The 23,862-nt window shown below is 42.5% G+C and overlaps 1 protein-coding gene across 2 annotated transcripts in view; it reads right to left on the minus strand.

The window, feature by feature from the left end:
• The window catches only part of INPP5A (inositol polyphosphate-5-phosphatase A), a 490,348-nt gene that overhangs the window by 202,088 nt on the left and 264,398 nt on the right, over positions 1-23,862 (minus strand). For both annotated transcript variants that reach the window (XM_069753887.1, XM_069753888.1), the window contains exon 7: positions 3,326-3,378. In XM_069753887.1, coding sequence (XP_069609988.1) covers positions 3,326-3,378 — 53 coding nt within the window. The remainder of the gene's footprint in view (positions 1-3,325; positions 3,379-23,862) is intronic.

Here is a 23,862-nt window from a genome sequence, read left to right on the forward strand (position 1 = left end):
CAGTAGCAATGAGATATTACAGGTACATTTGTGGGCTTGGCTGCCCTAATATGAAGGCATGCAGCAGCATATCATGGGATTATCCTCTCTTAACTAATTAACAGAGCCTAATATGTAATCAGAAAATAACCTTTTTTTTACTGTATTTTTTAAATTGGGTTTGGTTATTTCTTTTTTCACACATAATTTGTGTTAAAAATAAAAATGAGACATGCATGTGCAATTTTCACCCTGGCCACTAGGGCTGTTCTATTCTAATATTTTCTGTTCCTTTATTCACATTTACATTAGCATCAATAGACTAGCTGAGACCACATGTCTTCTATTGAAGCCTCTTATCAGCGTGTGCAAAGGAGAAGCAGGTGGAACTGTAACATTGCTTATTGTCAATGGTGGATCCTGTGCTATGTATAGAGGTATGCAAATGGTCTCTTCAGGGAGGAAGAGGACTAGGATTCTCAGCACCACCTACTGGAAGTAGTGATCCTAAAAGTCAATATCTACCCTCTAACGAGACTTGTCACAAGACTAAAGGTACCGTCACACTAAGCGACGCTGCAGCGATACCGACAACGATCCGGATCGCTGCAGCGTCGCTGTTTGGTCGCTGGAGAGCTGTCACACAGACATCTCTCCAGCGACCCCGAGGTCCCCGGTAACCAGGGTAAACATCGGGTTACTAAGCGCAGGGCCGCGCTTAGTAACCCGATGTTTACCCTGGTTACCATCCTAAAAGTAAAAAAACAACCGCTACATACTTACCTACCGCTGTCTGTCCTCGGCGCTCTGCTTCTCTGCTCTGGCTGTGAGCGCCGGGCAGCCGGAAAGCAGAGCGGTGACGTCACTGCTCTGCTTTCCGGCCGCTGTGCTCACAGCCAGAGCAGAGAAGCAGAGCGCCGGGGACAGACAGCGGTAGGTAAGTATGTAGCGGTCGTTTTTTTACTTTTAGGATGGTATCCAGGGTAAACATCGGGTTACTAAGCGCGGCCCTTCGCTTAGTAACCCGATATTTACCCTGGTTACCAGCGAAGACATCGCTGAATCGGTGTCACACACGCCGATTCAGCGATGTCTGCGGGGAGTTCAGCGACGAAACAAAGTTCTGGACTTTCATCCCCGACCAGCGACAGCACAGCAGGGGCCTGATCGCTGCTGCCTGTCACACTGGACGATATCGCTAGCCAGGACGCTGCAACGTCACGGATCGCTAGCGATATCGTTTAGTGTGACGGTACCTTTAGGATAACAGCCAAAACCAGAATTTGCAGACACTGTGTCAGGGTACTGCCCCTCATCCATGCAAAGCGTGAGATCAGGTTTGGCTGGGTGAGAGGCGTCTGACCGGGATCCAAGGAGTAACGTTTCCACTTGCAGAGAGCGACATGTCAAGCTTGACATACCAAGATGAAGAGACAAACCGCAATGCTCCTCTGGGAAATATTCAAGTTGTCTCTTCGCAGAGGAAGAGAACTAGAACTCTAGTGCCACCTATTGGAAGTAGCAATCCTAACAGTCAATATCGACTAACTAGCCTTGCCACATGACTAAGGATAAAAGCCAAAACCAAAATCTTCCTATATGAAAATAGAATTTGCATATTTCCCAGAAAAGCATTGCAAGGCTTAAAAGTCTCCTCACCTTGGCATGTCAGGATTGACATGTCACTCTCTGCAATAAGAAAGGTTATCCTTTGCATCCCGGTCAGACTCCTCTCACCCAGACAAACCAGATCTCACACTTTGCACTGACGAGGTGCAGTACTCCCGAAACACAGGCTCTGCAAATTAAGATTTTGGCTTTTATCCTAAATCATGTGGCATGGCTCGTTAGAGAGTCGATATTGACTTTTATGAGTGCTACTTCCAATAGGTGGCGCTTGAGTTCTAGTCCTCTTCCTTTCTTTAAAGACAACTTGCTTATTTCCCAGAGGAGCATTTGAAAGCTTAAAAGTCTCCTCACCTTGGCATGTCAGGCTTGAGGTGTCACTCTCCGAAAGGAGAAATGTTACCCCATATATAGAGGTGTTACATGTAATCCTGCCTGTGAGGATAATGAACATGCTTTAAAGGACAGGAAGTTAAAGCCTAAAACAGCCCAAGTGGCCAGAGTAAAAACACAATTACCAGGCTTTTTTTTTTTACTACGTACCTTAATGTGACAACAATACATGTAATAACAGGTCATTTTCTGATGACATTTCGTCATTGCAATCTACAATTTGTCAAACTATTACTGCGAATATCCCTCTGCCTAATTTTATATGCAATATTGTGATATTACTACTAATCAATGTGACCTCACCTTATTTCTGCTGCTCCTCAGTGCTCCACCCCCTCACTTCTGGGATGCTACATGAGAAAACATGAATGAATAGACTGTGTCTTGCCATATATGCCAGACAACCCTCTGACTAAGGATGATCACAATCTGTGTTGTATGATGTACCCCTCCAATTTACCCTGCCTGCAATTTCACAGCTTGTACATGACCTGTCATTTCCTACCGATTGCTTCACCAGCTCTCACTCCTTGACACGTTACATACAAGCTGTGAAGGTGCAGGCAGGCAGTGTAGATGGAGGAAGTACGTCATACCAAGCACAGGTTGTGATCATCCTTCGTCAGAGGGTGAGTGAGGGGAAAGGAGAATAGAGCACCAAACCTGCACAGTCACTGTGATAATCCTTGGTCAGGGGGCTGGCTTACATAAAGAGCAAGAAGCAAGCTACACCCCATGATCGACGACGTTGTGTCCCAGAAGGGAGAGGGACCACTAAGGAGCAGCAGAGCTGTGATGTGAGGTCTCAGTAAGAAGTAGTAAAATGACAATGTTACATAAAATAACAGGGAGTGGGAAAGGAGCATTTATAGCTTTAGACAAAGTAGGTTTTTTTTTTCTCTGCCTTAGAAATCTGAGTGTGATTCTCCGATTTCTGGGATGGATTGCTTTTACAGATCAGCATCTGAATTTTCCTCATGAAAAAAAAACCAAAACAAAATCGGCCACGGGTTGGTGCCCTAAAGCGTTGCCCGTTATGTTCATTTTGAGCAGAACTCTGCGGCTTGTTGGTGAAATTTGCTCGAATAAGAATAATTTTGCAATTGAAATAAAGAATGGTGACAATTCTTAATCGTTTGGTTACAATTATAAGGACATGAAGTAGACTATTCCATAAAAGCGCTACATATTTTCTTTTATCGCTTTCTGTCCCTGATCTATTCAGCCACAAGGACATTGTTGTGAATTACTTAGTTCTTAAGCAGGTCCTCAATCACATCCACTGAATGTTACATTATGTGTGCGCGAGAAATCTCACAGAACGTACCAGTCAGTAATACACCATCGCGTTCGAATAAAGCCTTTTCTAGATGATTTGCTCTGAAAGATAAAGACAATACAAAAGTGGATTTTAATACACAGAAAGGCAGCTGTGTCACTAATGAGAAAAACAGTAAGACGATATTAATTTCACAACTGAGAGAGTAGGCAGGCGTGATTATGTCTCTAAGGCAGGCTATCTGCAGAGTAACACGTCCCGTATATTGTGCGGATGATTAATGGTGATTGGAGTGTTGTGCATATAAACAAATCACAGTTTTCACTCCAACCCAACATTCACAGATCTTACTGTGTGCCTGTGTCGTCTACGTGAAGGGTTCGCCACAGGCCGGAGTTGAATAAATGTTTTGGGTTTTTTTTTCAGAAAAACTTCACATTGATTTACAGGACCTTGTTCTCATCCAAATCTGTTTTTAACCCTATCATGACAGACAATTTTTCATTTTTTTCCTTTCGGTTTTTTTTTTTAACTCTCCTTTTTTCAAGAGCCATAAACTTTTTTTTTTTTTTAATCCTTTTTGGGCTCCAATAAATAAGAAATACATAACTGAACTAGAGCGAATACAGAGAAGAGAAACCAAGGTTTTTAAGTGAATGGGGAAATGGAGGTACTTACCGTTTTGTTCAGTCTATAAGATGCACTTTTCTCCTCCAAAAATTTGGAGAAAAATGGGGGATGCGTCTTATAGTCCGGATGTACCGGCTCTGGCTGTGGTGGGGAGGTGGGGGAGCGGCAGCGGTGGAGCTGCGGGTCACAGGAGCCAGAGGCAGCGGCTTACTTCCATGCCCGCTGCTAAAGAGAAATGGATATTCACTGCATTCCATGCCCATGGGCGTGGAGGGCCATGAATATTCATTTCTGCTTAATAGCATCCCAGTATTTATGACCCCATCCTTATTCTGGTATGACTGGCCCCCATCCCCATCTTGGTATGCAGGGCCCCATCATAAAGACATTAAAGAAACAAACAAAACCATTATGCAGCGCCCCAGAGTCCTGGTCGTTGCAGTAATGTTATTCTTTCACCAGGGGGAGTGATGTTACGTCTGATGGCACCAAAGGAGCTCACCCTGCCAGGTATCACAGCCGCCACACACACTTCACACGCTGGCCATCAGGGGGAGCAAAAGGTTCTATCTATTAGGCCACTCCTCACACTTGGGTAAAACTGGGGGTTGGTTAGGAAGTCAGAGCAGTTGGAGCCGGGAGTTGGAGCCAGGAGGAGGAAAGGAGAGGAGCAGACTGGGCTCGGCCAAGGAAAAGGAAAGAAGGACACGGAGCTGCGCCTGCAAACCATGCGGCAGTCTCTTAAGAAAGGACCCGAGAGGAAGTGTGTCGTAGTGAGTGAGCACAGAAGTCGTAGCAACAGGAGTGAAACACCAGTGGGAGACCAGCTAGAAGCAGGCTGCCTCCCACTGAGCACAGATGGGAGTAATAGACTCTACGCTTTACTTCAGAGATCGGCAGGGCAGTCGATTCCAAGTTGACTGTCCGTCCTAAGAACCTAAGCAGACAAGGTGGCAATGCGAAGGAGGGGCGACGCTAGAGTCCCTATAAAATAGCCTCAGGCCACCACCGTCATAAGGGTTTGTCCTATCCATCTGGGGGACAGAGAGAAGAGTGAGGACCTTATGGTAGCTAATGCAAGTAAGGACCTACTACGTTACTGTGCGCAAGGGGAAGGCTACTGATTTCCACCTGGATAAGTGGACTCTGGAATTGCCATCAGACCGGCCGGACTCTGCCTACCCTGTCATCCGGCACTCTGGACTGTGGATGCTGAAGCCTTCAGTAAAGGTAAAGAGACTGCACCCATTGTGTCCTCGTTATTCACCGCGCCTTGCACCATCCACCATCACCATCTACACTTCTGGGAAGCCCTGTGGATATACTTCACCTGTGGGAAGGTACACCATCTAGCTGTCATTCCACCACCCCAGCGGACCCCTAAGCAGCATTGGTCACCCTGACCGAATACCACAGGTGGCGTCACAAACACTACCGTTATCTACGAACTCTGCCTTTTTGATGGGCGCCCCTCATAGGGCCACGGTCCGGGTCAGGCTACCGTGACATCCTCGCTGAAGGAACTGAAGGACCCGGCACCGAGTACCCCATTGCCCTTACGTGGGGGCGATCCAATTACATTTCTATTCCTCAGCTTCCTCGCAGCGTCTTGTTCCGGTGCCAGCAGCTACTTTATGCTTGTGAGCAGCACATGGCAGGGACATCATGCGCTGCTTAAAAGCTGAAGGACAGCTGCCAGAATACTCACTGCTCCCCACACCGGGACTAGGCGTGAAGGGCAGTGAGTATTCATTGCTCTTTAGTAGCGAGCACAGTGTCAGCATCGGAAGAAAACACTGCGAGGGAGCAGAGGAAGGTATATAGAATGTTTTGGGCTTTTTGTAATAATAATAATAATAATAATAATAATAATAATTTTATTTATATAGCGCCAACATATTCCGCAGCGCTTTACAAATTATAGAGGGGACTTGTACAGACAATAGACATTACAGCATAACAGAAATCACAGTTCAAAATACATACCAAGAGGAGTGAGGGCCCTGCAAAAGTTTGGACACACCTCATTTAAAGATTTTTCTGTATTTTCATGACTATGAAAATTGTACATTCACACTGAAGGCATCAGAACTATGAATTAACACATGTAGAATTATATATTTAAAAAAGTGTGAAAAAATTGAAATTGTGTCTTATATTCTAGGTTCTTCAAAGTAGCCATCTTTTGCTTTGATGACTGCTTTGCACACTCTTGGCATTCTCTTGATGAGCTTCAAGAGGTAGTCACCGGGAATTGTTTTCACTGCACAGGTGTGCCCTGTCAGGTTTAATAAGTGGGATTTCTTGCCTTATAAATGGGGTTGGGACCATCAGTTGTGTTGAGCAGAAGTTTGGTGGATACACAGCTGATAGTCCTACTGAATAGACTGTTAGAATTTGTATTATGGCAAGAAAAAAGCAGCTAAGTAAAGAAAAATGAGTGGCCATCATTACTTTAAGAAATGAAAGTCAGTCAGTCTGAAAAATTGGGCAAACTTTGAAAGTGTCCCCAAGTGCAGTGGCAAAAACCATCAAGCACTACAAAGAAACTGGCTCACATGAGGATCGCCCCAGGAAAGGAAGACCAAGAGTCATCTCTGCTTCTGAGGATAAGTTTATCCGAGTCACCAGCCCCCGAAATCGCAGGTTAACAGCAGCTCAGATTAGAGACCAGATCAATGCCACACACAGTTCTAGCAGCAGACATCTCTACAACAATTGTTAAGAGGAGACTTTGTGCAGCAGGCCTTCATGGTAAAATAGCTGCTAGGAAACCATTGCTACGGACAGGCAACAAGCAGAAGAGACTTGTTTGTGCTGAAGAATACAAGGAATGGACATTAGACAAGTGGAAATCTGTGCTTTGGTCTGATGACTCCAAATTTGAGATCTTTGGTTCCAACCACCGTGTTTTTGGGCGACGCAGAAAAGGTGAGCGGATGGACTCTACATGCCTGGTTCCCACCGTGAAGCATGATGAAGGAGGTGTGATGGTGTGGGGTGCTTTGCTGGTGACACTGCTGGGGATTTATTCAAAATTGAAAGCATACTGAACCAGCATGGCTACCATAGCATCTTGCAGTGGCATGCTATTTCATCCGGTTTGCGTTTAGTTGGACCATCATTTATTTTTCAACAGGACAATGACCCCAAACACACCTCCAGGCTGTGAAAGGGCTATTTGACCAAGAAGGAGAGTGATGGGGTGCTACGCCAGATGACCTGGCCTCCACAGTCACCAGACCTGAACCCAATCGAGATGGTTTGGGGTGAGCTGGACCGCAGAGTGAAGGCAAAAGGGCCAACAAGTGCTAAGCATCTCTGGTAACTCCTTCAAGATTGTTGGAAGACCATTCCCGGTGACTACCACTTGAAGCTCATGAAGAGAATGTCAAGACTGTGCAAAGCAGTCATCAAAGCAAAAGGTGGCTACTTTGAAGAACCTAGAATATAAGAATTTCAGTTGTTCACACTTTTTTGTTAAGTATATAATTCCACACGTGTTAATTCATAGTTTTGATGCCTTCAGTGTGAATGTACAATTTTCAGTCATGAAAATACACACACACACACACACACACACACGTGGCTATCTTAGGAGGATATCTGTTTGTGCAGGTAATTATTACTGTGCAGAATTATTAGGCAACTTAATAAAAACCAAATATATTCCCATCTCATTTGTTTATTTTCACCAGGTAAACCAATATAACTGCACAAAATTTAGAAATAAACATTTCTGACATGCAAAAACCAAACCCCAAAATATTAGTGACCAATATAGCCACCTTTCTTTATGATGACGCTCAACAGCCTTCCATCCATAGATTCTGTCAGTTGCTTGATCTGCTTACGATGAACATTGCGTGCACCACAGCCTTCAGACACTGTTCCGAGAGGTGGACTGTTTTCCCTCCCTGTAGATCTCACATTTTATGAGGGACCACAGGTTCTCTATGGGGTTCAGATCAGGTGAACAAGGGGGCCATGTCATTATTTTTTCTTCGAGACCTTTACTGGCCAGCCACGCTGTGGAGTAGTTGGAGGCATGTGAAGGAGCATTGTCCTGCATGAAAATCATGTTTTTCTTGAAAGATACCAACTTCTTCCTCTACCATTGCTTGAAGAAGTGGTCTTCCAGAAAGTGGCAGTAGGTCTGGGAGTTCAGCTTCACTTCATCCTCAACCCGAAAAGGTCCCACAAGCTCATCTTTGAAGAAATCAGCCCATACCAGTACCCCACCTCCACCTTGCTGGCATCTGAGTCGGAGTGGAGCTCTCTGCCCTTTACTGATCCAGCCTCTGGCCCATCCATCCGGCCTATCAAGAGTCACTCTCATTTCATCAGTCCATAGAACCTTTGAAAAGTCAGTCTTAAGATATTTCTTGGCCCAGTCTTCATGTTTTATCTTATGTTTCTTGCTCAAAGGTGGTCGTTTTCCAGCCTTCCTTACCTTGGCCATGCCCCTGAGTAGCGCACACCTTGTGCTTTTTGATACTCCGGTAACGTTGCAGCTCTGAATTATGGCAAAACTGGTGGCAAATGGCATCTTGGCAGCTTCACGCTTGATTTTCCTCAATTCATGGGCAGTCATTTTGCGCCTTTTTTGCCCAACACGCTTCTTGCGACCCTGTCAGCCATTTGCCATGAAACGCTTGATTGTTCAGTGATCATGCTTCAAAAGTTCGGCAATTTCAAGACTGCTGCATCCCTCTGCAAAACATCTCACAATTTTGGACTTTTCAGAGCCCGTCAAATCTCTCTTAAGACCCATTTTGCCAAAGGAAAGGAAGTTGCCTAATAATTACGCACACCTTATATAGGGTTTTGATGTCATTAGACAACACTGCTCCTCATTTCAGAGATGCACATCACCTGATTTACTTAATTGGTAGTTGGCTCTCAAGCCTGAACAGCTTGGAGTAGGACAACATGTATAAAAAGTATCATGTGATCAAAATACAACTTGCCTAATAATTATGCCCACAGTGTGTGTGTGTGTATGTATGTGTGTATATATATATATATATATATATATATATATATATATATATATATATATATATATATATATATATATTACATACACACCAACAAAAACACACACACACCAGGAGACGTTGAGGGGGCCGTAGGAGAGCAACAACCCAGCCTTTGTCCAAGGAGGAACAGGAGGAGCTGTTGTGAATTCTGTTGTCGAACTCCCTCCTGTGGTCGTGAATGGTAATTCGGCGAGTTCTGTCTATGGGCTCCCTCTGGTGGCTATGAGTGAAGCTGCTGCTTCTGAGGTTCCTTACACAGGTGACGTGGTTTATCCTTTGGTTGGCTGCTCTATTTAACTCCTCTCAGATCGTTACTCCATGCCAGCTGTCAATGTTTTTGCATTGGTTCAGTTCGCTCCTGGATCTCTCTGGTGACCTGCCTTCTCCTGCAGAAGCTAAGTTCCTGATAGTCATTATTTGTTCACTGTTTTCTTGTCCAGCTGGTTATCATGATTTTGTCTTGCTAGCTGGAAGCTCTGGGATGCAGAGTGGCCCCTCCGCACCGTGAGTCGGTGCGGAGGTCTTTTTTTGCACACTCTGCGTGGTCTTTTGTAGGTTTTTGTGCTCATCGCAAAGTTACCTTTCCTATCCTCTGTCTATTTAGTAAGTCTGGCCTCCCTTTGCTGAAACCTGTTTCATCTCTGCGTTTGTGACTTCCATCTTTACTCACAGTCAATATATGTGGGGGGCTTCCTTTACCTTTGGGGAATTTCTCTGAGGCAAGGTAGGCTTTATTTTCTATCTCTAGGGCTAGATAGCGATTAGGCTGTGACGAGGCGCCTAGGTCTGGTCAGGAGCGCTCCACGGCTATTTTTAGTGTGTGTGATAGGATTAGGGCTTGCGGTCAGCAGAGCTCCCACATCCCAGAGCTCGTCCTGTATGAGGTTTAACTATCAGGTCATTCCGGGTGCTCCTAACCACCAGGTCATAACAAGGAGCACTGTCAAAGCCCTGCAAAACGACCTCCAGCAGGCTACAAATGTGCATGTGTCTGCACAAACTGTTAGAAACCGACTCCATGAAGATGGTCTGAGTGCCCGACGTCCACAGATGGGGGTTGTGCTTACAGCCCAACACTGTGCAGGATGCTTGGCATTTGCCACAGAACACCAGGATTGGCAAATTCGCCACTGGCGCCCTGTGCTCTTCACAGATGAAAGCAGGTTCACACTGAGCACATGTGAGAGACGTGACAGAGTCTGGAGACGCCATTGAGAGTGATTTGCTGCCTGCAACATCTTTCAGCATGACCGGTTTGGCAGTGGGTCAGTAATCGTGAGGGGTGGCATTTTTTTTTGGAGGGCTGCAGAGCCCTCCATGTGCTCCCCAGAGGTAGCCTGACTGCCATTAGGTACCGAGATGAGATCCTCAGACCCTTTGTGAGACCATATGCTGGAGTGGTTGGCCCTGGGTTTCTCCTAATGCAGGACAAGGGCAGACCTCATGTAGCTGGAGTGTGTCAGCAGTTCCTGCAAGATGAAGGCATTGAAGCTATGCACTGGCCCACCCGTTCCCCAGACCTGAATCTGACAGAACACATCTAGGACATCATGTCTTGCACCATCCATCAACGTTGCACAACAAATTGTCCAGGAGTTGACGGATGATTTAGTCCAGGTCTGGGAAGAGATCCCACAGGAGACCATCTGCTGCTTGATCAGGAGCATGTCCAGGCATTCTAGGGAGATCATACAGGCACGTGGAGGCCACACACACTACTGAGCATCATTTCCTTGTCTTGAGGCATTTCGACTAAATTTGTATCAGCCTCTAACTTCATTTTCCACTGATTTTGAGCATCATTCCAACTCCTGACCTCCGTGGGATATTAGTTGTGATTTATGGTGATCATTTTTAGGTTTTATTGTTCTCAACACATTCCACTATGTAATGAATAAAGATTTACAACTGGACTACTTCATTCAGTGATATTTAGGATGTGGGATTTTAGTGTTCCCTTTATTTTTTTGAGCAGTGTATATACAGGGAGGGCCATTTATATGGATACACCTAAATAAAATGGGAATGGTTGGTGATATCAACTTCCTGTTTGTGGCATATTAGTATATGGGAGGGGGAAAACTTTTCAAGATGGGTGGTGACCATTTTGAAGTCAGCCATTTTGGATCCAACTATTTTTTTTCAATGGGAAGACACATCAAACTTATTGAGAAATTCACACAAAAAACAATGGTGTGCTTGGTTTTAACAGGAAACGGTTCATGTAGGAATGCTCAGACCGGACACCCATAATGTGGTGGTGCACCATCTTGCTGGAAAAACTCAGGGAACGTGCCATCTTCAGTGCATAACTGAACAGTTTCCTGGAAAGTCGATTGGTTGTCGAGGGCCAGTTAAATGGCCACCAAGGTCTCCCGATCTGACCCCATTTCACTCATCTTTGGGGTCATCTGAAGGCAATTGTCTATGCTGTGAAGATAAGAGATGTGCAGCATCGGAAACAACGGATACTGGAAGCCTGTGTTAGCATTTATTCTGCGGTGTTGCTATCAGTGTGTCAAAAGTGGGAGAAGAGGGTTGCATTGATAATCCAACACCAGTGGTCCCCAACTCCAGGCCTCGAGGGCCGCCAACAGTGCAGGTTTTCAGGATTTCCTTAGTATTGCACAGGGGTTGGAATCATCACCTGTGCAGATGATCACATTACCACCGATGCAATACTAAAGAAATCCTGAAAACCTGCACTGTTGGCGGCCCTCGAGGCCTGGAGTTGGGGACCCCTGTCCAACACAATGGGCAGCACTTTGAACACATTGTCAGACTTCAAAATGACCGCCATGGTCACCACCCATCTTGAAAAGTTTCCCCCCTCCCATATACTAACGTGCCACAACTAGGAAGTTGATATCACCAACCATTTCCATTTTATATAGGTGTATCCATATAAATTGCCCACCCTGTACGCATGTAATATATACACACATAGATCCCTCCATTGTTTGTGTTTTTTTTAATTGGTTTATGTTTTCATTTCTGTGTCCCATAACTATTTTTACTTGATGGATCTGTACCTTTTGAAGGCTTTTATTGCGTTTTTGGGAGAATTTCAGCAACTCAAACCTCATTTCTGGCAGTTTACGGTATATGTTTTCCTGAGTAGGAGTATCTTCTGCTGGTCTGTCACTCTGCTCCTCGCACATCTCCATAGACTTCAATAGGCATCCGTAATCTGAGCCCTAAGTGAGCTTTCAGTTCATCTTGATCAAGATCAAATTGAGCTGTTTTTTTTTTTTTCTTCCCAGAGGAAAATGGTAAATTCTGGAGGCAGGGGAGGATAAGCGGCTCATAAGTGGAGAAGGTAATCATGCAAGTCTCTTGAAAAAGTCACCATTTAGTTTAGTTTTTTTTTTTTTTTAAACAGTATTAATTCTAAAAATTAAATATGCAAATTGGAAGAGACTATTTGCATTTGCATATTTAATTTCACAGAGGCACATGCATGGCTTATAAGTCGCCTCACTCTGACATGCCAGGCTTGGCTTGTCACTCTCCATAAGGAGAAACGTTACCCCTTAGCACGCAATTCTAAAATTACAAAATGTTTTATCCATTTCCTCAGATTCCGGTCCAGTTAGTCACTTCCTATATTTACTGCTGTTGACCATGAATGGACTAAGGATATAGTAACTCCGTCACTACAATTAATATGATTAATGACCTTTTTCACATTTGTACTCTGGTCTACGCCTGGAAGCACAAAAAAAAAAAAAAACAAATCTTCCAACACTTTACAAACACATTATACTGCAAGTCTTATCAGTGTCCATGAAAGCAAGATATGTGAACCTTGACACAAAAACAGCCAGGACTCAATATTCTTATCTGAAACAAAATATCAGCCGATTTAAAAGTCATTTCATATTGATTGAAATAATAAATAGACGGCAATTTGGAGACACCTTTCAATGCTATTCCAATTATAGTTTGGCAAATGACTGATTCATAGGGGCTGATCGAGAATATTGGCTCACATTTATATATTTAGAATTGCAGGAGTTATAATATGATGTGTACTGCTGCATAATGGAGAGGAAACCCTGACGGCTCGGAATTAAATATAAAGTAAAAGGATTTATAAAAAAACTATATATTATATTATAGACACAATATAAAGAGTAAAGAAAAAAAAAAAAAAGTTGTGTTAAGCAGATGCTCCAGGATGCCAAGTACCATGGGGACACGCACCACCAGTGGCCCATGCGACACTGAATATATAATTAAAAAGATCTTAGACCTGATAAGGCTGGTGTACATACTTTGAAAATCTATGTCAGAAGAGCTATTTAATTCCTTTATTGAAAATGTTCCTGTCTGTTATTAAAATGAGCATTTTAGGAGCCCATTTCTACCAGAACCGCTAAAATGCTCATCTTAATATCAGAATGGTTTATCCACTGTGACATCAATTTTCAAAAGTATCGTAAGTACACCAGCCTCACCAAGGCTAAAGACATATCTAATCGTGTATGTAGATTATATTGTGAAATCTGGCTACAGATCTGCTAAAGCATTTGAATGAATAAGATTAGAAAAGGAGACGACAAGGTAAAGTTTTGTCCCTTTCAATGAAAAATTGCACAGTACTCACTTTAGCAGCGGTGTTTTTTTTAATTTTTTACTCCCTTTTTTGGTATCTACAGGTTGCAATGTATTTCATTTGCTAGATTTACGAAATGCATTGCTTCCAGAAAGTGTGATTAGACGCAATGCTGAAGCTTGTTCGCTGATGAATCTCAACTATAAATACCAGTCTAGTTCCCAAACGTCAGTTCAGATATCTCGCTTACAGATCTGCCGTCAAATAAAAGGCCTTTTCTCTTTACAATTGCTGGATGAAATGGGACACCCAGGAGCAGAGTTGTGATCATTTAGCTGCTGCAAAATGTACTTCAGAGGCAAGAGGCAGAAAGATTTTGACCAGTGCAATGGCCAACATTAACTTAAACATCAAGCGGCATTACAGAGCTGCCAGAGTCAAAATCATTGAGAGGCCAGAAAAAAAAAATGTGCTTGCTTTCTAACTTCTAGATTGCCTACAGTAAAAAAAAAAAAAACACCTTTTTGCTCCTTTATATATTGATTTTCCCAGGGCAGCCTTGGGCATCTGTTCATAAACTGTAGAATATATTAAGACGAAAATGGCTAAAAGTTTCCATCTACAATTGATTCAAATGACGAAGATTTACTAAGAGTCTGCGAGACAATTAATGTTTCTAGTTATAGTCAGGTTTCCAGCAAACAATTTCGGCTGTGTGCGCATGATGAGTTTTTGGTGAGTTGTTTTTTTTTTACTCCATGCATTTTTTGCTGCGTCAAAACCACGTCGTTTTACAGTTCAAAGTGTAATCTGACCTGCGGTGCAAGTCTCAAATCTACAGCATGTCAATTTCTCTTGTGGGTACACTGAGTTTTATGTGCAGATTATTCTCACAGGCTTGAATTAGATACAGAAAATTCCGCAGGGAAAAAACGAACATGCGTTTTTCCAGCAGCAAAAAAAAAATAAAAAAACCCAGGTAATCCGCACATGACTATATCAAAGTTAAATACCAGGAAGCATAAACAACAAACTAGCTTTGTTTAACCCCTTCACAGGCTTAGACGTACTCAGAACGTCCTGGTGAGCTGGTACTTACTGACCTTGGCTGTATCGAGTACATCCAGGCTATTTTGCGCGCACAGGAGCTGTGCATGTGCAATCGCCGCCAGGTGTCAGCGGATTCTGACAGCAGGCACACAATGCAGGAGTGTTGCCTGCACCGCTCCCTGCACTTCCAAAATACATTTAGCAGGCATGCAGAGGTAAATGTAAAATCTGGGGGTAAAACTACATTTTTGTGGGAAAAATATAATTCTTTCTTTCCTGTCCAATAGTATAAAATTCTGTGACACACCTGTGGTGGCAATATAATCACTGCAACCCTAGATTAATTCATTAAGAGATCTAGTTTGTAAAATGGGGTAAATTATGGGGAGATCTGTTAGGCTACTTTCATACTTGTGTCAGTACGGGTCCGTCGCTAAGCGTCGACGTGACGTACTGACGCACGTTGTGAAAATTTGGCACAACGTGGGCAGCGGATGCAGTTTTTCAACGCATCCACTGCCCATTGTAAAGTCCCGGGGGGGGGGGGGGGGAAGGGTGGAGTTTTGGCCGCGCACGCGTGGTAGGAAATGGCAGACCCGGCGTACGATAAAACGTTCCCTTGAATGTTTTTTTCGTGCTGACGATCTGCCAAAACACGACGCATCCAGTGCACGACGGACGCGACGGATGGCCATCCGTCACTAATACAAGTCTATGGGAAAATGCAGGATCCTGCAAATTTTTCTCAAAAATTCTCAAAAAACGACGGATTGTGACGGAAGCTGAAAAACGCAAGTGTGAAAGTAGCCTTATTCTGTCATCTTAGAGGCTCTCCCATTCGGTCACAGCACCCGCAAACCATAACAGTAAAATCTGTACTATAATATGGCGCTTCTTCCCTTCTGAAAATGACTGTTCAAACCACGCACAGTCGCTTGGTGCACCATGACCATACAGGTCAGTGCATATTCCCACCTATTGTAGCCTCCCTTTTCCTTATTTGACAGTTCAGAATTTACAGTGGCCGGAGTAGGGTGAAGATAGATCATTGCAATTGGAAAGGTGCACTGAAACATTTGGCAACACAGAGGTTGCAACTACTGTCTCTGCTTGCTTTGAACAGTCAGTTTTTTTGCTGAAAGACTGCTTTAAAAAGTAGCTGACTAGGAATAGATAGAAAAGTCTTAAGATATGTAGTTTGTAAAATGGAGTCATTTATGAGAAGATCTGTTATTCTGTCATCTTAGGGGCTCTCCCAGTCGGTCATAGGACCCGCAAACCATAACAGTAAAATCTGCACTATAATATGGCGCTTTTCCCCTTCTGAGCTTTGCCCAGTGCCTGAAAAGTATTTCCCATTTACATGTAGGGTATTGGCGCACTCAGGAGAAATTTTATCAAACAGGTCCATTTTTTTCCTATTAGTCTTCAGAAAAATTAAAAACTTGAGGCTAAAACAACATTTTAGTGGTAAAAATGTAATGCTTTCTTCACCAACCAATAGTATAAAATTCTGAGTCACAAGTGCTGTCAATGATCACTACACCCCTAAATGAAATCATTGGGGAGTGTAATTTGTAAAATGAGGTCATATATGGGAAGTTTCTGCTATTCAGGCACTTCAGGGGCTATGCCAATGTGATAAAGCACCTTCTGAACTCCAATATGGCGCTCCTTCCCTTCTGAGCTTTGCACTGTGCCTCAAAAGCAATTTTTGACCACATCATGTGGTATTGGCGTACTCAGGAGAAATTGGACAACACATTTTGGGGTCCATTTTCTCCTGCTATCCTTGTGAAAATTGAAAAATGTGGGGCTAAAACACATTTTTGGGAAAAAAAGTTTTTTCTTAATTTTCAACATTGTAAAATTATGTGAAGTACCTGGGAGTTCAAGGTGCTCACTACACGTCTCGGTAAATTAATTGAGAGGTCTAGTTTTCAAAATGGGGTCACTTGTGGGGTTTTTTCCACTATTTAGACCCACCACAGGGTGGTATCAAAGTTGGTGTCCCAAAACATCACTCCATCCTTTCTGAGCCCTGCCGTGCACCCTAACAGTAGTTTTCCCCCCACAGTAAAATTTTTTTATTATTTTCACAGCTCAACGTTATAAACTTCTGTGAAGCACCTGGGGGTTCAAGGTGCTCACAAAACATCTAGATAAGTTCCCTGAGGGGGGTCTAGTTTCCAAAATGATTATCACTTGTGTGGGGGGGTTCCACTGTTTACGCACATCAGGGGCTCTCCAAACAAGACATGGAATCAGCTTTCGATTCCAGACAATTTTTAATTCCTTTCCTTCTGAGCCCTGTGGTTTTTCCCCCGACATATAGGTAGCGTCGTGCTCAGTAGAAATTGCACAGCAAATTGTGGTCATTTTTTTCCCTGTTTCCCTAGTGAAAATAAAGAAATTTGGGTCTAAAGTAATATTTTTATGAAAAAAAGTTCAATTTTCATTTTTTCCTTACACATCCCATTAATTCAGGTGAAGCACCAAAAGGGCTAAACTTCTTGAATGTGGTTTTGAGCACCTTGAGGGGTGCAGTTTTTAGGCTGGTGTCACTATTAGGCATTTCCTGTCAAATAGACCCCTCAAAGCCTCACCTAAAAAAAAATGGTCACTTGAAAGATTGACCTTGTCAAAAACATAATTCTACACTCTGAACAAAATATTTTGTATGTATAAACTGAAAAAACTAAAAACACAAAACCCTCTTTTTCCATTGTTTGCTGGTAATTTGGACAATGATTTGGCAAGTGTCTCAATTTCTATTGCTCCGAATGCCCAAATGCTTCTAAGCTCCATAATATTTTCCGGCGTAAAACAGTCACAAAATTTTGTTCAAAGGTTATTTGCACAAAAATATTTTGAATTTTTACCCTTTTTCGTCTAGGCCATTACATTTTCTAAAAGTGTATGGGGTACTCAAATACGGGCAAAATAATTACATTCACGCTTAAATCTACGCCAGCTAAAAAAAAAATTGGCACAACTTACCCCAACAGGCTCGGCGTTCAAAATGGATTTATGAAAGGCCAGCCTTCATAAATTTCACTTTTATATGTGATATTATAACCCCCCTCCTTTTGCATTCATAGGCATTTGGACAATGTGGTAAAACCACACAATCTCGGAAATCGCACTAAACCCATAACAAGGCCATGTGTATGAGGCTTAGAGGAAGACAAGCCTAGAAATGAAAGTGTCCTATATTGTTTCAGGATCATTTAGAAAATCTTCCAGACAGGCTAACAGTACAGATTATGCAGAGAACACCGGAGCTTAACCCCACTAGATTGGTTCCATTTTCAAATGAGAACCAACCGAGAGATTGTTGCAGCCAAGGGGGCAGAGCTTAACTATCTGTGACTCCCACTTCAGACAGGACAGAAGGGAGAGGCTCCTGCTGCAGCTAGTTGTCATACAGCCAGACAAAGACATGTGTGAAGAATGAAGTGTCAACAAGTTGGTAAGACAATACTAGGGGGATTACTTTGCCATTGTGCTCAAGGATCTAACAAGGGCTCTCAAGCCTGCTATTCTTATATGCCCATTTGGCTATGCAAAATACTGACTAATAGACTGCCGGTCTTTAATTTTATTATACAGGTTATAATTTTTCATGTTACGGTATTAACACCGAATGGTGAAGGTCATGAAAATCAATGTCAAAGACAATAATTGTTTTTTTTTAAACTATTCTTCCTCCATTGAAAAATTATTGACATGTTGCTCAAAATGGTCCTATTATAAATGAAAACATCTCACAGAAATCCACACATGGCTACATCACGTTGTTTTAAGAATGTTGCAACATAAAAACTTTTTTTCAATGAAACGTGTTGTAATTGAAAGAAGAAACAAGAAAAGCAGGCACAAATAATAGAGCAGAAGTACGATTAACATGTTTATACCCCGAGAATTTACTTTACTCCCTGAGGAAGCTCTTAATTTAGTGAAACATGAGAGAACTTCAACCTGCCTTGCGTTCGCCTGTGCCTCAGCACATCTTACAGTTATGCATATTCTCAGCTTCGATATTGCATGCATTTTACGCTTTACTTTTTGATTCTACTTACAAGGTTTGCAATTATTATATTTGCATTTAATATACCTGAACCATCTTCTGGGTCCCATGCGTATTCATAAAGTTTTAAGTGTTATCTTCTGGTGTTGTGAAGTGCTGGTTGCTCACCATTTTGTGTACTAACCCTTCACGATTGGGATTATTTTGCATTAGTCTGTATCTAACTTGAGAACTATTTTGAGACTTGTACTTGAGAAGGTTCTAGATAACTTACCGTACTTTGTTTAAAGGGAATCTGTCAGTAGGATTAACCCTCCTAAGCCATTTTTAAGGGAATGCAGATCATATTAAGTTGAATAAAATGAAACCTTGATATCTGTGATTCGATGCCTTACTTTAGGGAAATCCATATTTTTCTTGATATGCAAATGAGATTTTAAGATCTATGGGCTGGACATAGATCTCCCTGAGAATCGGCCTCCAGAGCTTATTTTAAATCAAAAGGGGCATTACCATCATGAGACATGTAATGACTGACAGTCTGCTCTACATGTCTCACACTGGTAACGTCCCCTTTCATTTACAATAATCTCTGACCATAGACTTTCATGGAGATCTATGGGTGGGACATAGACCTAACAGCTCACTTACATATTAAGTAAAATGTGGAGTTCTTGGGAATTAAAGATCGGATTGCAGACATCAAGGTATCATTTTAACTTTTCATTTCCTGCATGCCTAGGTAGACAGATTAGCTACGTTCACATTTGAGCTCTGCCGGGCTGCGTCGGGCGCAGCCGCGGCGACGCATGCGCCCCTATATTTAACATGGGGGCGCATGGACATGCGTTTGCATGTGTTTTGCGATGCATGCGTTTTTTTTGCCGCAAGCGTTAGGGCGCAGAGAACGCAGCAAGATGCATTTTTTTGCGTCCAAAATTCGGCAAAAAAGGACGCATGCGTCGCAAAACTATGCGTTTTAGCGTGCGTTTTTGTTTGCGTTGTGCGTTGCGTCGCCGACGCAACATCGCACAACGCAAATGTGAACGTAGCTTTAGAAGGATAGATACTACTGACAGATTCCCTTTAATTACTTCTCACTTTCACTGGTTGGCTTTGATTTTGCATCATCATCAATGGTAAGTGGAAATCTTACAAGGTGCTGGCTAGTACATAATAATAATAATCTTTATTTTTATATAGCGCTAACATATTCCGCAGCGCTTTACAGTTTGCACACATTACAGTACATGAAAATTTAGTGGCAAATACTCAGGGCCTGAAGTGTAAATCTAATGGATACTATTAAATTAAGCCTGTACATAAAATGACTGTTCAAACCATGCACAGTCACTTTGTGCACCATGACCATACAGGTCAGTGCATATTCCCACCTATTGCAGTCTCCCTTTTCCTTAATTGACAGTTCTGGATTTACAGTGGCCAGAGTAGGGTGAAGATAGATTGTTGCAAAGGAAAGGTACATAAACGTTTGGCAACACACTAGAGTTGAGCAAATTTGTTCGGATTTGGTCGCCGAATCTGAATTTGCCATATTCGTGACATAGTGGTACTTTATCTGTGCCGAAAGTATATTTGATTGTCGGTTCCAAACATATTCGGTCATTTCTACTCCCATTGACTCCAATGACGTTCAGTTGTGTTAGAAGAATATTGACCCCTTGGACGAAGCATTTCAGTGCGAAACGCGCGTCGGGTGTGGTGGGTCCCCAGTTCCTCCTCCTGGTAACTATACATATATTTAATACCTTTTGCAGTTTTTTGTCCATCTGCGTTTAGGCTATTGTATGCTCATGTCCTGCAGTTCTGGGCGCTATGATTTAGGTGCAGTCTTTCTTACTTGTATTTACGTATTTCTAGATACTGAGTTGTATTGTATGTTTTCATGTATACCATGGGCATTTATAATATATTTCACGGCTATATCTAGCCTGTCATCTTGTTTGACATACTGCATTTTTGTGAGGTTGGTTCTTTTGTGGGCCCCACTGTGTTTTGCTGTACCAGTGGTCACTGTCCTAGTTCTTATATGCTTTTAATGTTAGTCTCAATAAAGTTTATATACATTTTTTATTTGGTCTCTTTGTGAAGGTTCTTGTTTTCGGTATTGTGTATGGTCTCCTTCATGACCGTAGTAGGGATATTATTTGGTGTTTTCAAGAATATTGAAAAGCAATATTCGATGCCGAATGTACTCGGAACCAAAATCGAACAAATTCGTTCAGCTCTAGTTGCAACTACTGTCTCTGCTCGGTTTGAACAGTCAGTTTTTTGCTGGAGACTGCCTTAAAAAGTAGCTGACTGCAAATAGATAGAAAAGTCTGCTGGAAACAGCACTATCTGGGATGTTTGAACATAAAAATTATAATTTTTTTCTATGAAACGTGTTATATTTGAATAAACAAAACAAGAAAAATGATCATCGCCTATGAATAATCGAGCAGGAGTGCCATTAATGTGTCTACAAACTGAGAATCCATTTTAAATTCCTGAGGAAGCTCTTAAATTTGGCGAAACATGCAAGATCGTCACAAAAAAAGAAATATTAAGTACCTTATTCAGTATTCTTTGCTTTTAGTTCTATGATCTTCCTGTGTTTGTTGAGACATTCAGCTTAAAATCAACGCGGCCCATATTGTCCGTGTCATAATATCATCTGACAATCGTTTATCCCCTACAGAGCCACGAAACGCAGCACTGGGGACCCGGGTATGGATTAAACATGTGCCCAATATACAAAATTCACTACTCAAGGTAAGTACACTTTTATATCTTCCACCTTACAACAAGGAGTCTCGCAGGGTTTTAATAATCTGATTCCTTCAGGCTGCAGACAGATTGTGAACAGAGGCAGTTTCATCTGCTAAAATACGGCATAAATCATGGCCGAGAAAGGAGAGGCAGCGAGGAGGTTATCACCACACAGCCTTCTCCATGAAAGGTTTGCATTAGAGCATTAGTGAAATTAATTCATCTTTCATAAGAGCCTGGAGCAGTATTTGTGATCTATGACAAGCAGCCATTCCTCACCACGGCTAAAGAAAAACATATATTTCTATATGGCTCAACCCTGATAGACTACACAAATCTGCGGTGATTTTTTTTTTTCTAAATGATCTAACATTATCTCAAGTGCTTCTCCCAAAGGACTATTTCCTGACTCATATCTTGCCAAGAGACCTCATAAATTAAAAGGGAAAGTTTTGTTCATTTTCAATGCTTGCGCTTGTAATTATTTTGAACAACATTACGTCTCAATCACCATAATTATTGTTAGATAATCCCTAAACGGCGGCTATAAAGAATGGGAAGAGCGATCGGTCGGCGGCACGGAAGGTTTTGCATATTTATTTATTTGTAAACCTTGCTACAAATCAGAGGCGGGAAAAATATAATCTGTTCTGAGCAGTAATTGCTTGTTAACTGACAGAGTCCATTATCATATTGCCCGAGAGACTAAATGTTGTCATGAAGGGACAATGGCGCATGTAACCTCTTGATTGTCATGTATGTTTGTCCTAATGAATAACTGCCGTAAATCAAGTAGGAAAGATATTGTGACACCGCTTTATCTGTTTGGATTAGACAAGTACAATCAACATGTGCAAGTGATAACAAAAATGGAAGCAATATTCAAAAACATCTTGATTTATTCAGTATCGAGTATGAACCACATGCAGAAATCCCCACACTTACAGCCTTGGCTGCTATCAATGAGGTTATTAATGGCCGTCTGAGGAATGTTCTGCTGTGCTGAATACACTTGGGCACAAACATTGCAGCAAAGTGTCCCAGGAGCCTCTTTTTTAACATTAAAACACAAAACCACATTGCTCGTGCTACTGTGAGCAGCCTACGTGGGCTACCATGGCCTGCAGAGTCTCCGGACGTGTCTCACATCAAGCACATCCGGCACCTCATTGGTCGGCAATTGCAAAGGAAGCTGCCAGCATCGGCTCTTGATGATTTAACCAAGCACATTCAGAGCAGCAGAATATTGCTCAGACAACCATTAATAACCATTTCAACAAAGGCAGTAAGTGTAGGGATTTCTGAACTTGGTGCTCATACTTTATACCAAATAAATTAAGAGGTTTTGAAACGTTTCCATTTTTTCTTCAACATTTGCATATCATTGCCATGTCTATCCATCCTGTGATTTCCATAATTCCACAAGTTTTCTTTACTGGTGCTATTTCAACGTTGCGGAGTGAATATCTCCCCCGTGAGAATTATATTATACTCTAGGAGCCAAACTATGCAAAAATTTTAATGAAACAAAAGACATGGAGAGAGATCCTCCATGGATTCTGCAACGGGTGGAATCAATCAAGAGCAGAAAGCAAAATTAACATAATCATGGCTTACTTTCGATCTGCTCTTAAATAATATGAAAAATGGCCAAGCCATTCCCATTCAGCCATGTCTATACACTTGGCGGATCCTGCACCCAACGACTGCCAATTGGGGATGTTCGGGACACTCACACTAGATTGACAGCGGGATCGGCCAACGTTGATCTAACCTATTAAGCCATCTTCATAATAATCAAAGTCAACTACAGAACAAGGACTTTTTGTGAGAGGTAGGCAGACATGAATGTGTTTTCTTCCAATACAACGTAGGAAGAATCAACCCGTTTCACCAAGGCATGAACGGAGAGAGTGCATATAAACTTTCCATCACTAATCTACTTGGTATTATAGGCATTTCAATAAACTAATTTAATGCCAGATAAGAATCAATCTTTGAACACAAGGGCATAACAAACGTGGTCCTACAGGGTCTGAGCAGGCGGGGAACCTGCCGTCACCAGCACCTATTTCATCGGGATGTGCACCTTTGGATGCACATTCAGCTGAAATGCGTTGCGATGCATTGACCCGCCAGCTCCCTGCACCACAATACACGCCGAAGGTCAATGAGACGCTGTCAGCCAACGTCAGCTGCCTGTCAAAGGCAGCACATGGTACTGATGTCATGTGTTAAGTCAGCTGCCAGCTTGTGTGCAGGCCACTGAAGAGGATGCCGTGTGCCGCGGGAGTTTAGTATGGTAATAATAATAATTTGTTTCTCTTCAAAATGTGTAGGGACGGAGAACATTATTAAAGGAAGTGGCCCAGGAAGGGGGACATTATTAATGAAAGGGGCTAGTGTGGGGCATAATTATCTTTATAACATGTAGAACGTTTCAAGGGCCCATATATCTGATCGACATGGAGGTGGGGGCCCAGGTCTGAATCCTACACTGGGG

The sequence above is a fragment of the Ranitomeya imitator genome, chromosome 2, assembly GCF_032444005.1.
Source record: "Ranitomeya imitator isolate aRanImi1 chromosome 2, aRanImi1.pri, whole genome shotgun sequence".
Taxonomy (NCBI): Eukaryota; Metazoa; Chordata; class Amphibia; order Anura; family Dendrobatidae; genus Ranitomeya; species Ranitomeya imitator.